Genomic DNA, 13099 nt, shown 5'->3' with positions numbered 1-13099 from the left:
GGTCTCGCGAGAGCGCGGTGGGCGGGGCCGGTCCGGGCCGGGGCAGGCACAACAAACATGGCGGCGGCGGGAGGCGGGAGCGGCGCGGGGCGGCCGCGGTGAGTGGCACCGGCACCGGCACCGGCACGGGCTCCGCTCGCCTCCCACGCCCTCTCCTCCTCTCCTCGCTGCCTCCTCCCCGTGCCGGGAGGACACCGCGCGGCGGGGGGGCGGGGGCACAGCGCTCGGGGAGGGCCGCCCTGCCCCGCCGGCAGCGGGGCCGGGTGAGCGGCGCAGCCCCGCGGGTGCTGCCCCGGTGTGAGGGCGGGGGGAACCACAGAGCCACAGGAACGGTCAGGCCGGGAGCTTAACGAGGGCAGGCGCCGCATTCTGCGCCTGGGACGGGTCAGCCCTGGCTGCGTGTGTAACCCAGGGGACGAGGGGCTGGAAAGCGCTAAAGCAGAGCCGGCAAAGGGCCCTGGGGGTGCTGGTGGGTGCCGGGTGTCCCTGAGTCAGCAGTGCCCTGGCAGCCAGGAGGGACATCCCTGTCCTGGGGGCATCAGGGAGGGGATTGTCCCGCTCTGCTCTGCCCTGGGGCGGCCTCACCTCAACACTGGGGGACTTTGGGGGGACACAATGGAAGGGAGAGATTGAGCCATTGGAGAGTGTCCAAAGGAGGGCAAAGAGATGGGGAAGGGCCTGGATTTGAAGCCGTGTGAGGACACTGAGGGCACTTGGTGTGTTCAGCTGGAGCAGAGGAGGCTGAGGGGAGACCTCCCTGCAGTCACAACTGCCTGGGCAGGGGCAGAGGAGGGGCAGGACTGAGCTCTGCTCTGGGGGGAGCAGGGACAGCCCCCAGGGAATGGCTGGAGCTGTGTCAGGGCAGGCTCAGGGTGGATCTCAGGGAAAGGTTCTTCCCCCAGAGGGTGGTTGGCACTGAACAGGCTCCCCAGGGCAGTGGGCACAGCCCCAAGGCTGCCAGAGCTGCAGGAGGGTTTGGATGATCCTCTGGGGCACAGGGGTGACTCTTGGGGATGGTCCTGTGCAGGGCTAAGGCTTGGAATGGATGATCCTTGTGGATCAACGCAGCATCTTCTGTAATTCTATGATTCTGTGATAAAGAACCACAGTGGGTCATCTGGTCCCACCTCCCAGGGGTCATCCCAGAGCACAGGGCACAGGATTGTGTCCAGATGGTTCTGGAATATCTCCAATGGTGGATACTCCACACCCTCTCTGGTCTCTGTTCCAGTGTTCAGTCACTGCCCAGCAGAGAAGTTCTTCCTCATGTCCAGGTGGAACTTCCTGGGCATCAGTTCCTGCCTGTTCCTCCTGTGCCATTGCTGGGTCCCCCCAAGCAGAGCCTGGTCCATCCTCTGTCCCCTCCCTGCAGACCCCGACACACATGGGGGAGGTCCCCTCTTCTGGACTGAACAGCCCCAGCTCCCTCAGCCTTTTGAGTAAATAGTGGCAGGTTTGGGGTGGTGCTGAAATTGTGGTGACTTCCCTCCAGTGCTGTGAAGAAAAGGATGAGTGTTTTCATGTTTAATCAGCAAGGCATAGACAGGAAGTTTTATGCAGTTGATCACCAAAATAATGTCTTTCCCACAAGCTCTTTTTGAAATTTTGTGTACTTTCAGAATTAAGTATCATTATAAAGGCAATTAATCTCTCAGTTAAGGCTGAGAGAAATGGGATTTGCTCAGCCTGGAGAAGAGAAGGCTTTGGGATGTTCTCATTGCCCTTCCAGTGCCTGAAGGGGCTCCAAGGGGGCCAGAGAGGGACTTTGGACAAGTCTGGAGGGACAGGGCAAGGGGGAATGACTTCCCACTACCACAGGGCAGGGTTAGATGGGATGTTGGGAAGGAATTGTTGGCTGTGAGGGTGGGCAGGCCCTGGCACAGGTTGCCCAGAGAAGCTGGGGCTGCCCCTGGATCCCTGGAAGTGTCCAAGGCCAGGTTGGACAGGGCTTGGAGCAACCTGGGCTGGTGGAAGGTGTCCCTGCCCATGGCAGGGGGTGGGACTGGATGGGCTTGAAGGTCCCTTTCCAACCCAAACCATTCTGTGATTCACTGTTCAGAATTGGTTTCATTTTAACTTGTTATTTCTTATTACTATAATTAGTGGAAATCTGGCCTGGTCAGAACCCTACATTACATTGTCCTGTTTTTCTCTTTCCTATCTTTAATTCATATCCTGATGCCTTTATGGTTTGTGTTTTTTTTCAGGAGACACCAACAAATGGAACACAAATTAACTTAAAGCCTACAGGGGGCTGGTGACACCTGAAGGAAGGTAGGCAAAATTGGTACATAAAGATACATTCCAGACTAAGTTAATGGTGATAACAAATGCTGGTGTGGTGTGGTGAAGTTTGGTGTCATACTTGGTTATGATGTGAGAGAACACAGCTCAGCTGGATGCCAAAACCAAACAAACACTTGTGAGTGGCTTTGCAAACACAGGAGAAGATGCTGAAATGTGGTCCTGAACTCAGAGCTTGAGTTTCTCTGGGTCACCTAATGTTTTGTTTAGTAGCTATTTAAAAAAATCGAGGATATTCTTATTGAAATTGTAGCATTGTCAATTATTTCTGATCATAATCTGCAGGAATAATAATGTGACAGACTCATTGCCCTCTTTCCAACTCAATCCCAAAATCTATCTTCCCAAATTCATTGTGAATTATAGAGGTTTGTTATTTACAGTCCCCAAAAAGAGTCTGACCACTGACTTCTGGTGAATGTTTTTATTTCAATGCAAAATAATCAAGTGGATTAAGACTTTTACTCAGGATAGGAAACTAAAACATTGGGAGAACTGTGAAACAGTGCTTTTTTTTTTTTAAAGTCTTCTTTCCATCTTTGCCACTCCCCAACATTCAGTTGGTTTCCCAACATTACAGCTGCCATATCTGACTGACCCAGCTGTGGGATATTTTTGGAGCCAGATGTTCATCAGAGAAACTGTTCAAATGCTCAGTGAGGCAGAAGTGTCCTTCAGTGAGGCGCAAGAAGGAAGGACTGCAGCTTTGAAAAGTTTTTGCTGGATGTGTAATCATTTTAATAAAGCTTAGAGCAGTAGAGTGTTAGAGCCTGTCCTCCAAAACATAAATATTTTTTCAAGTTTCTTTCTTACAGCTCCCAGGAGTTGGGAAGAATAAGGGACTTGCATTTCCTTTCTCTTCTTGCAGGGAAAGTGGAGAAGCTGTGCTCTGTGCTTTTTAGCTGGTGTGTTGGGAGTACATTTTGGAGCATGTTTGCCACTTAGCAGGGAAGTGAAATTCAGGTATGATCCATTTTTTTTTTAAAAGAAGGCAAGTTGATTTTGATTATGACATCATTTTATCTGATTTGTTATTGTCGTTATGTTACTGTTGCTGAAAACCATTTCCCCCTAAATTGCATTTGGTGATCTTTAATGAGGTGAATACTCTAAAAATAATATTCTTGTGGTTGTCAATCTGTGCACTGAGTCGTGCTTTGTGATAAAAATAATCCTTCAGTTGAAAACCAAACCAAAACCAGAACTTGTTTTTATGAATGCATTCAAACCCAGTGACACCTCTGTCCTGAAAGCATTTTTTTCTTCTAGGCACAAGGGGCTGTAAATGTAAAGAGCCAATATGGGGGAGAAGAAGGCAGAACCACTGGACTTTGTGAAGGATTTTCAGGAATATCTCACCCAGCAGACTCACCATGTCAATATGATTTCTGGATCGGTTACTGGCGACAAGGAAGTGGAGACTCTCCAGGGAGGTGAGCTCATTTCAGGGCCATAAATCTGACTTTTTTTGGAGAGTGACTGCACTGTTTACAGTCCAGGTAATTATGCAGGTGCTACAGTTGTATGGAAGCATTTCTGACAGCCATTTTCACATCACAAAAGATGTGTGTGTACCTTCATGGTTCTGTATATTTAAAGACCAAGGGCATAGAGGAGCAGAAGGTATTTGGGCATATTCTCACAGCATGACAGTGTCCTACAGATTCCTAATTCAAATCTGTGTTGTGTTGCCCACAGCTGGGACAGAAGGTGATCAGAATGGTCTGGACCATCCCTCTGTTGAAGTTTCGCTGGATGAAAACTCAGGAATGTTGGTGGATGGGTTCGAAAGGACGTTTGATGGAAAGCTGAAGTGTCGATACTGCAACTACGCCAGCAAAGGAACAGCTCGGCTCATAGAGCACATCAGGATTCACACAGGTATGGAATGTTCTGCTGGGCTGGGCTGTGGGCCTTGGGCTGTTATCTCAGCATGGTGATTGGTATGTGAGGAGCTGACTGTTCAAGCAGCCTGGTTGTTCTTAATGATTAGAACTAGGGTTTGGGTTGTTTTTTATAACTGTGTTTTAAAGGTGTGCCATCTATCTATTTAAACCATGCAGAGTCCTGCTGACATTTACTGTGAGTAACTCTGTGGGAGTAAAGCTTAACATGGAAACTTCAGTGTAAATTAAAGGGCTCTAAAATTAACTATTAGTTTTTCTGTGCTAATCGGAAAAGTGACAAATATACATGTTGCTAGCTGGAGATCTACAGGGCCTTTTCTTCCTCTGTTGTTTAGCTACGAAAATATTCCTGTTCTCCTCAACGTTCTAGATGTGAAAGTACAAAGCATAGTAAGAAGAATAAAGTTTTCTTATTGGTAGGTTGAAAGGTGCTTGTGAAGTCTGTTGAGTATATTGCACTGACACAGAAGACTTCAGGGCTGTTAACTAGAGCAGTAAGAAAAAAAAAGTTGTATTCTGCAAAGAGTGAAAGTTTTCATAGGTTTCCAGTCTGGTATGGACTGTTCCAAAACTTCCACGTGTCTCCTTTCACTGGTTTTGGGTAGTTTGGGACTCACCTTGAAGGAAGCACGTTGTTGTAACTGGGCTATAATTTATCAGGTACTCCAGTCAGATTCTCACTCTGCTGAGAACCATTCCTTTCACACAATATCCATCACAATTCCACACAAAAAGTGTAAAGATGCATCCATCCCAGGATGGATTTTGGGGAATTCAGTGCTCCTTGGTGCTGGTCCTGCAGTGTTGACTTGTTCTGACAAGGCACAATGGGATCGGAAATGGCAACAACGAGAAATCAGAGTTCTGCAGTTGAGGCTCTAAGGACCTGGTAAATTCTTCTCTTGTGCTACCAGGAGCTACCTCTGTGTGTAGCTGTTGCTGTTTTCAGATTCCCAGTGGAAATTTTGAGGAGTTCCAGTAGTGGATAAAGAACCTTGGACTTTTTACCTGCCTTTGAGATAGCCTTAAAGCCAAGGCTTGCTGCAGAGCTGCACAGCAGCAACGGGGCTTTGGAGCTGCTTTTTTTTGGTCTAGTTTTTCATGAAGCAGGTACAGCTTCACCTGCCATTTGCCTGATATGAGATGTGAGCAACAAGGGATTCTTTTATTATCAGCTTTACTCTGTGCAGTGCTAATGCTGAGTTTGTGAAATGAGGGCCGTGGAGTGGGAAAAACTGTGCTGCAGCCTCACAGAGCTCACTTTTGAAGAGTACTTAAAATATGCAGAGGTAACATCGAATTTAAAATGTCACATCTTTTCAGTAGCAAGAAGCTGTTGCCATCTGAAAGCTTGCATCCCCAAGCCCACAGCTCCTGCTGGCCAGGTATCAGCATGAGCAGATGGACTGCTAGAGCTGGTGGGAGGCACAAATTGCTCCTAGAAAATGCTGGAATTGTGTGTTTGTTAGTTCTTGGGAGGGTTTTCATGGTGGTTACAGGGTTTCTTAAACAGAACAAATGTGTTACTTAATATCAAATGTCATCCACTTAGCCATACTAGAGAGCAAAAAATCAAATCTCTCTTCTTTAAGTATCAAAATGTGAGTCTTGGCATAGTGGCAGCATTCCTTCTCTTACTCCAAGAATTTGCCTACCTTTTCTTACTCTCAGATCTGGGGTTAACAGTTCTCTCTTGTGTTTTCAGAATGCTTTCTTGTCCTGTGCTGCTTTAGGGAGGAGAGCCCTCCCAGTGGCTTGAGGTGGCAGAACAGTTCCTGTGGGAGCTTGTGACCATTTCATCATGGTTGCAGCATAATGTACACAAAAGCAAGAAAGATTCCAGCCAGGAACTGGGATGCTGAGAAACATCCTCAAAAATCTCTAACCCAGCAGTCATTGGTCAAAGCAAACATTGCAGGAGTTAACATGAATTTGGGTGTTAGGGCAAACAAAATGCTTTGGGTTTGGGCCTGGACTAATGTTTTGAGCTGTGTCTCCTGGTTGCAGTGTGAGAGGGGGATGCAGGGATGCCACTCTCCTGTCCATCAAAGAGCTCTGTCAGTTTGGACACACCTTCACACAGGGAGCAGCCAAATTTGTGGTTCAGACATGCCTGGTTCAGAAATACCAGTGGCTGACAACAGTAACAATTCACTTCTCTGCACCAACCTGTTCAGTTTTAGAACACAGACAAGGATCTCAGGCTGCTTTTTTTTTCTCTGTGTAAGTTTCCCCTTTGCCTTGTTACAGTACATTTCCATCCTTAATTTTAATTCAGCACTGCATGGTCCTGATGGCAACAGCACTTTGCCATAACCTTAATGGCTCTTCAGAAAGCCCCACTTTCTTCCTTTGTACAGAGACAGGGGACTCCAGAACAAGAAAAGGGTAATTTTTTATTGGTTTTTCCTGGGGTTGTTTTGTTTTGTTTGTTTGTTTGTTTTACTCAAGGGAAAGGAGATCCAAGACCTGAATGTTGTTTTGCTTGGAATCGTGGCAAAGGGCCAGGAGATGGATTGCATGCACTGTGAGGGCTTGGAGTGATGAATCAGCATTAAAATTAAAATAGGGAAGTGGCAGGTTACCAGTAGGTAGCACAAAAATTCCTGTCCGTCTTGAAGAGCCAGTGAGGTAGGAGGAAAAATAATCTATTTGGTATCCCAGGTTGTGATTCCAAGCTGTGGGATGCTCCCCATGGTTAGGGGTTTCTCTGTCACGTGCCATCTTACATCTCCTGCATTCAGATCTCTGGCTTTTACAGTTGTTCTAGATGGATTTGGGGAGCCACAAAACATCTGTATTGGCCTGCATTTAGAATAGTAGAAAATGCCTAAAAAAAAAAAAAAAGAGAAGGAACCCACTCACTTTTTTTTTTTTAAATGAGTTTTCTGTGCTATGTGGCAAGAGAATCAGTTGCACAACAGTGATTTAACAATTGACCTGGAATTCTAGATGGGGAGGATAAGATGATCATTCATTTCAGCACCTGAACAGGCATCAAATCCTTTAGGCATTTCTGACATTGCAGATCTGGATCTAAAAACTCCTAGAAGATCAGTGTATCAGAGGAGAAGCAAAAGCCCCAAAACACTGTGTTACAAATGGCCTGTAATTATGTTTGAAAGTTTTCTGTATTTTTAAAATGTTGATGGACTATCTAGAAATTTCATTTAATAGAAGATCGAAGTTCTACCTATGCAAAAGGAGAATTCCTGACCAGCATGTCTGGGAGAACACACAGCTCTCCAGGGAGTACCTGGCTTTTGCTTTCTTTAATAACTCTTTAGCCACCGGATCCTTTCTCAAAACTCAGTTTTTGGTGGATGAATGCATGCTTGGGTTTTTTAGATAGTAGTTCCAGGATGTTTAATACTAGGGAAGTTCGGAGGATACCAGAAGGAGTGTTTAAGCTCAGTTATCCTGCAGAGTGATTCACTCTGGTGGCACAGACATTCCTGTAGCCCCATGGGTGAGGGAGAGTTTGGATCCAGTTCAGGGCACCACAGACATCGCCGCGTTCAGCGCTTGGCATCCCTGGGGCAGTTCCAGGGCAGGTTGTTTACTGTGCTAATCCCACTCACTTTGTTTCCCCTGTGCTAATTATCACTTGGGTGAGGCAGAGATGTCCCAATGTTCTTTGTTCTTCCCCTGGATACTCAGCTGAGCTCAAGACTGGCAGTGACTCTGGATCTGGATCAGCAGCTCACCGCCAGCTGCTCCGTGTGCCACAAAAAGCCTTTTCCGAGTGCTCCGAGGGGCTTTAGCGTGACCTGTTCTAATTTTCCAGGTGAGAAGCCGCACAGGTGCCATCTGTGCCCCTTTGCCTCGGCCTATGAGCGTCACCTGGAGGCCCACATGCGATCCCACACCGGGGAGAAGCCCTACAAGTGTGAACTGTGCTCCTTCCGCTGCAGCGACAGGAGCAACCTGTCCCACCACCGGCGGCGCAAGCACAAGATGGTGCCGATCAAGGGTACGAGGTCTTCCCTGAGCAGCAAGAAAATGTGGGGGGTTTTGCAGAAGAAGACCAGCAATTTGGGGTACAGCAGAAGAGCGTTAATTAATTTGAGCCCGCCTTCCATGGTGGTGCAGAAACCAGACTACCTTAATGACTTCACCCACGAGATCCCAAATATCCAGACTGAGGCGTACGAGGGCATGGCAAAAACGACCCAGAGCGGAGGGTTGCCGAGAGATCCACAAGACCTCATGGTGGATAATCCTTTGAACCAGCTCTCCACCTTGGCTGGACAGTTGTCCAGCTTGCCACCTGAAAACCAAAATCCAGCCTCTCCTGACGTTGTTTCCTGTCAGGATGAAAAGCCTTTCATGATCCAGCAGCCTGCTGCACCTGCGGTAGTTTCAGCTGTGTCAGCCAATATTCCTCAGAACTCATCTCCAACCAGCCCAGACCCTCGGCCTCCACAAAATCAAAGGAACTATAGCCCCGTGGCCGGGCCCAGCAGCGACCGCAGCGCCCACACCAGTACTCCCAGTATAAGTAACAGCCAGCCGAGCACTCCGGCTCCAACCCTCCCAGTCCAGGACCCTCAGCTTCTGCATCACTGCCCACACTGTGACATGTACTTTGCAGACAATATCCTTTACACAATTCACATGGGGTGTCATGGGTTTGAAAATCCTTTCCAGTGCAACATCTGTGGGTGTAAGTGTAAAAACAAGTACGACTTCGCTTGCCACTTTGCAAGAGGCCAACATAATCAACATTGACTGAGACGTGCTTTGGTTTAGTTTTTTAACATATTACAGTCTATTTTTCATACTTGCTGATGGAAAGCTTGCACATTCCCATATGGAATAGTCACATTAGTCAATTTGACAAAGGAGGCGAATTTATTTCCATGTTGTTGTAAAACTTGCCAGGGAAATTTCGTGTAGGATTTGGTTGTTATTTTATACGTAGCCTTTCCAAAAAAGCCAAGAGTGCTGTCAGGATTGGAATGCATTTACATGCCATGGTTGCTAAATTTAAGTTGCTTGCACTTAAATCCCAATAAACATTCTGCAAATGGAGAAGCAGAGCACGTGTCCTGAACCATAGGATGTCATTACCAGCGTATTTACTAGGCTGGACAAGCCACATTATCCATAAATTATGAAAGGTTAATGCAGTGACAAATCAAGTAGTGACAGGACAAAGACTGAGAGAGGACAGGGTTAGATTGGATATTTGGAAGAAATTCTTCCCTATGAGGGTGGGCAGGCCCTGGCACAGGTTGCCCAGAGAAGCTGTGGCTGCCCCATCCCTGGAAGTGTCCAAGGCCAGGTTGGATGGGGCTTGGAGCAACCTGGGCTGGTGGAAGGTGTGTCCCTTTGGAATTAAATTATCTTTAAGGTCCCTTCCAACCCAAACCATTCTATGATTCTATATGGCTACTTTGGAGACATCCTTATCCTTAAAAACTTGGCTACTCTAAACCTGGAAAGCAAACAGAAGCAACTTTCACATACAGATTCAATTTGATGTAAAAGTTGCTTTAATCCAATGAAGGTTTATAATAATTTTCTCTTTAGTAGCCTACATTCTTCATTCTAGGGCTCAAACACTAACTATTTTAAAAAGTCATCACAAAACTAGAAGGTTTTTGTGGGTTATTGTGAATAAAACTCTGGTAGGAAAAAAAAGGAGTTAAAAGCTTGTCATTCATGAGTTATACAAACAAAAAAATTAAACAGGATACCTTATTTTAACCTACACTTACCAAAATTTACATCTTTTTCAGAGGAGGTAATTTTTAAACAGACATAATAAAGAGCTTGTAGAGCTAATATATATTCTGTGAGACACTTCTAGCTGCCTTAAACTAATTTGTACAGATATTTAAAATTTGCACAATTAGGCTTCTGTCTTGCTGACAGGAGTGCTAATAGGAACAAGCAAGAGGTTTACAAATTAAAACTCCTTTGTTCAGTTTGATGTTGGGCCAGGCTACAACTGAGAGGTTGCCTGTGTGTTTTGAGAGTTGTATGATCAAGTTTATGGTAAATTCAGCTGACTTGGAGGTCTCTTTTATTCCCTCTCCCAGATTTAATGTCTTTTTGGGTGTGCTGGAAATAAGGGGAAGGGCCTCTGGCTTTTCTGAGCTGTCTGTGTAGGAGGCAAAGGAACTACACTGGGCTTAGGGACTTTAGGTAGCAAATGATAACTGAAAATGATTATTTTGTTTCATACTGTACATCTTATTTTAGAAGCCCCCAGGGTACTGGACAGGCACTTTAATATAAACCAAAATAAAACATCTGAGCAAAATTAATAATAACCCTTAATAGGCTAGATAGGCATTTCAGGCATTAAAAAGAAAAAAAGGAGGAACTGTTACTTTCCCCATATTTAGATGTGCACTTTTACCTTGGTTTGTCTTACTTGAGACAAATTTAAGCTTCCCTTTCCTATCAGCAAATTGGTTGGAATCTGAATAGCAAATGTTTGGCTTATTCAAATTTATGTTGTTATGGGAGCTAAAACTTCCTGGAGCCAATGGAGAAACTAACAGTGACTTCAGTGTAAGGTCAATGCAGGAAAACCCACCTGTTTGTAAAACAGGATGTAATTCCATTTTTCATCATTACACTCTTCGTGATTCCAAAACATCTCTTTGTTGCTTTATGCTTTTAAAATTTATTTTATCAGTAAAACTGCAGTTCCTTGTGCATGGAGAGTCCTTTATTTTAAGGACTAAAAGCTGACTGAACTGGAACCCAGTTGGAAGTTACTGCTCCTGAACGGGTTTTGTAAGATGCCTGTTTCAATCAAAGAGGAGAGGAAAGGTGTGGATCACGTACTGGCAGATTCTAAAACCTCCGTTTGGCTAAAAATACAGCATTAGGATGAGAGAATTAACTGTTGAAGACCTTTAAGATTAGTAATTTATAGAAGTGGTTTTCCTTGTCTTTTTGATAGATAATGCAGTCTGCTATTCTGAGGCTCCAGCAGCTCCAAGGAAGCTTCTGGAATGGTGGTGCTCCAGGGAGCACCTGACAGTGCTGAATGGCACCAGTCACAACAGGCAAGTTCTCCTTGGTTTGTGGCTCCAACCTTTCTCCCTCCTCAGCAGGGAGATTTGCACACCTCCCATCTTCCATGTGCACAAATGTTTAGGATTCCCTCCCTCCATCCCACTGACGTGGTTTCTAATCCTGTAGGACTTTGGTTGGCAGTGCCTGTGAGCAGTTACAGAGTTTTCTGTGTGTGACAGCTCATGGTTTGGTGATTTAGAAACATGACTTCTGAACCACGATGCCCTTGGACAAAAGTCAGGATAGGAAGCTGGCCAGGTCATTGGGAGTAAGAGGAAGCCTGCAGGATCTGATGGAAAAGGGGCCCTCATTTAGCAGAGGATCCTCAGTTGTGGAGAAAATATGTTTGTAATGACAGAACTCAGTGTGGGGGGAAAAAAAAAATCTAACCCCAAATCTTGCAAATTGTTGTTTGGAAGGATTTTAACGCTGCTGCCTGGATAGCATTGTTTCTGCTTTGGAATTCCAAGGGAAAAGGTTATCTTGGACATTTAAGAACAGCAGGACAGTGCTAGGAACACTTCCCTGTTTCCTCCTCTCTGCAGGGGGTTCCTGGGCAGCAGCAGCTTTGGTGTTTGTCCCTTGGCTCTTTGCACCCACATCCCTGGGGTGGATCCCTGCATCCTTCACAGAGGGGCACACCAGGAATAGGATTCTTTGTGTTTTATCCTCGTGCTGTTGTGCCAAACAACTCCCTGACACTGCTGTTCCCTTCTCCACTGAGGAGCCTTGCAAGGTGTATTTGTCCTGGTTTTTTCCTAAATTGCACATCCTATTGACGACAATCTGAAGACTGGCAAATTGTTTGAGAGTTTGGTCCTGATGTTTGCCTTGCACAAGCAGGCCTTACCCAGTCAGTGAGGGATACTTGGCCAGGATTCTGGGACCGAGTTCTCAGTCAGAGGGACTTTTCATATCAAGTTCTCCACGTGCTACAATGCATTAACTTGTTTCTTTTTAAAAAGCAAAAACAAATCCTCAAATTATAAGGCGGTGGGTGATTAGCATTTTATAAACAGGGAAGTTTTGGAAGGAAATGGAATTTTTCCATAGCTTGGTTCTGTTAGGTTCTGTCGTTGCAAAACATGAATTTTGTGAGGTTTTTGTTTTTGATTGTAAGAAAGAGATTATTTTATAGCTTTGTGGACATTTCAACGTGCACTTGAAACTTGTAGCAACTTGTAGCACTCAGTACAGACTTACTGAGACTGAATATTCCCATAAATATTTGAACATCTTAATTATCTCGGTTAATACTTAAACCAACTGCAAAGCAGCTAATGGGGAAAAATAGTTGTTTTTTCACAGACACATGTTTAGATGAAGAGGATTTTGACATAAAATGGTGGTTGGCATTTTAATATAAAACTCAGTGCTGGGTGACATGTTCCAGCAGTGTTCTCCAGCCAAATAATCTCTTGCTGTTTGTTTTGTTCCGGACTGTTTGGGAGAGGGGTTGATTTTTTTGTTTCTTTTTGACGAAGGGAATGTAATTTAGAAGTCTTCACTGGCAAGTTTTCTATTAATTTTAAGCTTCTTTGAAAATCTACAGCAAATGGATGTTCTGCTGCAGGAAATCTCTCTCCTGCTGAAGCATTTTTCATTGAGCAATCTTGGTGTACGTGCTTCAGAGTACCTACTTTGTTAATAATATGTATTTCAGTGTAAAGAGCACATTTTATGCAAAAATTAAACCTGTTAAGAGTTGTAAAATAAATTCTAATGTTAGTGAATGTTTTGGAGATGACAAGGTTAATTCTGGAATAACTCTTTATCTGGTGTAGTTCATGTTGTGAAGCTTTGCTTTTGTAAGATACGAATAAAATAACACTTTCTAATTAGGTCTCCTG

General features: G+C 45.1%; 1 protein-coding gene across 5 annotated transcripts in view; it reads left to right on the top strand.

The window, feature by feature from the left end:
• Positions 1-23: 23 nt before the first annotated feature.
• The window catches only part of IKZF5 (IKAROS family zinc finger 5), a 13513-nt gene continuing 437 nt past the window's right edge, over positions 24-13099 (top strand). The window contains exons 1-7 of one of the 5 annotated variants that reach the window (XM_050305362.1): positions 24-98; positions 2208-2274; positions 3173-3267; positions 3574-3737; positions 4003-4185; positions 7999-8877; positions 11134-11239. In XM_050305362.1, the coding sequence (XP_050161319.1) occupies positions 3605-3737; positions 4003-4185; positions 7999-8877; positions 11134-11239 (1301 nt within the window). In that variant the 5' untranslated portion in view covers positions 24-98; positions 2208-2274; positions 3173-3267; positions 3574-3604. Of the gene's footprint in view, positions 99-2207; positions 2275-3119; positions 3268-3573; positions 3738-4002; positions 4186-7998; positions 13091-13099 lie in introns of those variants that run through there. The other 4 variants (XM_050305359.1, XM_050305360.1, XM_050305361.1 and 1 more) reach the window with 4 other exon arrangements.

Source organism: Myiozetetes cayanensis, unplaced genomic scaffold, assembly GCF_022539395.1.
Source record: "Myiozetetes cayanensis isolate MyiCay16 unplaced genomic scaffold, myiCay2020 scf10, whole genome shotgun sequence".
NCBI classification, from domain to species: Eukaryota; Metazoa; Chordata; class Aves; order Passeriformes; family Tyrannidae; genus Myiozetetes; species Myiozetetes cayanensis.
The sequence above is the reverse complement of the archived record's forward strand: the minus strand, read 5'-3'. Positions and strand labels throughout refer to the sequence as shown.